Below are 2,954 nucleotides of genomic sequence, written 5' to 3'. Positions count from 1 at the left end.
AAGCTGTGCTTTGTTTTGCATACATATAATAACAACCAAAATTGTTCTTCTGTCTAATCATATACTCTCCAAGCAAGCAAGAAGCAAGTACCAGACAGCTAACCACCTCTTGCTTTGTGTTTTGTTTAAGCTGAAGACCTCATGGTGGTTTTTGGAGACAATTAAATACCAGCACTGTAAAATGACAAATTATTGACAGTAGTATCCATCAGTGTGCACCTGGCAGTGTTTGATAAATCATCACAGGGTTGTTAAAACAGGGTTATTAAGTGATCATTAAAAGAAAAGCTCAAGTAGAAAAAGTAAATGCTTTTTGTTCACACACAAGTAAAGTGATGATATATCTCTTTCCATACCTACAGTCATGACAAAAATAAGCACAAATTCAAAACACAATTTTAATATATTAAGTACATTAAATACACACATCAAACACCTGGAAATGTCATTCAGGATTTGATGACTACTAATTATTATTGTAAAGACAGTTTCAATAAACAAAGACACAAGACATGAAGGTATAAATGTTAAAAACACACCAATGATATAATATAATAAATTAGAAAATGTAACAATATCAGTCCATCTTATTGTTTTAAAAGAGATATAGCCTACTGTAGTTGTTGAACAGAACCATTCTCTGAACACAGCTTTGTAAACAAATACTGATCCATGATTGTTCACAGGAAAATAATAAAACTAGCACCACCTGATCAACTCAACCAAATACAAAACACAGAAATAAACATTAGAAAACGACAATACTGGCATTTCTTTGAGGTTTTTAAAAAAATAAAATGCTGGCATTGCAAAGTGTGCTGTGAAAAAGTTTAACTGAAAGGTTTTTGGCTGGTTGTCAATCTCCTTGTGACTGCATCCGCTTGCAAAAGGCCTCAAACTGCTGCTGTTCAAGCTCCGTCATCACTTTGTTCAAGGCATAGATCTATAACGCAATATGAGGTTATCAGCAATGTCAGAAGCAGTGTCTGGGCAGACTTTTCCTCATGACACCCTGATGATCAGGGAAGTGAATACATTTGGTATACACTGCAATATGTCCTACAATATTATAGAGGGGGTTGCACGAATAGCCTACCTCTGCTCTCTGTCGTTGTTTTAATTCTTGCTGTGCAGATTTCTGTTTTGCTCGGTCACCGCGTGTTGAGCTATCTCTTTGTTTCTGTTTGTCCTTTCGGTTCGCTGGCTCCATTTCTAGGTCAACTCTGTAACCAGATATCAGATTAACAGTATGTTTGTTGTTAGAGACGATGGTCCTCGTTCGAAAATGGCAAGCTGGAAAGCCAGAAAGTATTTAGTTCCAGTAAGGTCTCGATTGCTACTGTCGTATCTTATCGATACCAAACAAGCACGTTAACTGGCTAACGTTATCATGTAAAAGAGTGCTTATCGGAACTAGACATGGTAAATGTAATTTGGGGTGGACTTTAGGATGTAAACTCATCAGTCGTCACAGAAAGGGGTACACCGATTTACAAAACGTTCAATGCTGCAATTTATAGCACAACAACATAGGCTGTAATGCAAACGTCACTTTTTTTTACATCAGGAAAACACTAACGTTATGTCACACCACGCTTCTGGTGTCTGGTAACTCACCCAAGCTCGATTCTAAATTGCAAGTGGTATGCAACAAGAATAAAAACAAACACTTGTAGTGTTGTTAAAGATTGTCTTTGGTGTTGTCACTAAAAGCTCGACCCGACAATAAACTGAGCCACTGAGCCGTTATATTATGTGTTACTTGAAAATTATCCGGGTGTAAGTGTAGTACGTCAGAAACAACGTTCCACCTATAGATATTCCACCCTAGCATCGAGCCTCATTCTGAAGTTTCGGTGGGGATTTTTTGTATTTAGAAAAAAAAAAGATTCTACTTTTGTCGTTCGTATGTCTTTATCTCTAGCTGCTTTTTAGGTAGATTTGGCACACTCCTGCGCAGAGGAAGACAGGTTTATTTCAGAAATTTGCTCCCAGGAGGTGACCACATGAGGTCAGCCTTGCTTTATTTACAGAAATGCCGGTGGCATCTCATAGTGTAGCAGGGTAAAAACCTTTAAGAGGTCACTTGCATACCACCATGCCAAACAAACAGATATGGTCATGGTATTGGTTCTTCTCAGTGATGTAGGCTAGAATTGATAGGCCTAGGCCCGGGCGCTCAGCAGACTTAGGCTGGCTCATCTGATGGGTGTTGACATGGCCCTGGGGTTGTCAAAGCAAGCATGGACTTCCCAGTATACATTTTGGGTATAAGGATTCAGTCTCACCATATCAACATTCACTTAGTTAGCTGCCAAGTCAATGCCAACATTTGTAAAGAGAATCCACGTAATTCAGTGAATTTTGTGCTTTGGGAGATTAAATACATTTCTCACAGACTGTAGAAAGTTTTCTCCCACATAGGCCTACTGCAGATGCTTGAGTGGAAACCTGTAAGGACCACTGGCATGCATCATAGATTAACCAGTTAGCCAATGGCCTGATGACTTACCAGCCAGTGAAACAGAACCCTGCAAAGTCAGTTTGTGTATTAGAGGAAGTGATTGAGCATTGAATATGACATTGTGTTGTGGAGAGCATAACAAGTTCATGAAGAAGTTAGGGATGCATAAGCCAATGGGTATTATTGACTATTTTACTTATTATTGATGAGACTGTGCACACACACTTGCTCTTGTATGCAGGCAGGCAATCAGGCCACTCCTAAGAGTTTATATTCTTAGCAAAATTAGGATCCGCTTTATAGTTTGCACACGTTTTTCCTGTTCCTTGGATATTAGTGAGCCACATGAGATTTATCATGAAATGTTTTCCTGGATTCCACATGAATCTCAAGAGAGTCCTTGCCAGTAAGAGGAACAGCTGATCCTTAGCACAACAGACACCTTCTGAAAGAGCTCTGATACTGAGTGGACTGTCTCAGAATGTTGTAA

The 2,954-nt window shown here is 39.0% G+C and overlaps 1 protein-coding gene across 1 annotated transcript; it reads right to left on the bottom strand.

Annotated features, from left to right (window-relative positions):
* Positions 1–384: 384 nt before the first annotated feature.
* On the bottom strand, positions 385–1,740 carry svbp (small vasohibin binding protein). Its single transcript, XM_076267914.1, has 3 exons — positions 1,618–1,740; positions 1,097–1,223; positions 385–943 (listed from the first exon to the last, which is right to left on the bottom strand). The coding sequence occupies exons 2-3, from the start codon at positions 1,208–1,210 to the stop codon at positions 857–859; spliced, it is 201 nt and encodes a 66-aa protein (XP_076124029.1). The 5' UTR covers positions 1,211–1,223; positions 1,618–1,740; the 3' UTR covers positions 385–856.
* Positions 1,741–2,954: the final 1,214 nt, after the last annotated feature.

Source organism: Alosa pseudoharengus, unplaced genomic scaffold, assembly GCF_046254945.1.
Source record: "Alosa pseudoharengus isolate Yale_2024_CS ecotype anadromous, Long Island Sound unplaced genomic scaffold, YU_APseudo_1.1 YU_APseudo_1.1_scf_5, whole genome shotgun sequence".
Lineage (NCBI taxonomy): Eukaryota > Metazoa > Chordata > Actinopteri > Clupeiformes > Clupeidae > Alosa > Alosa pseudoharengus.
Note: the sequence above shows the minus strand (reverse complement) of the source record. Positions and strands in the feature narration are given on the sequence as shown.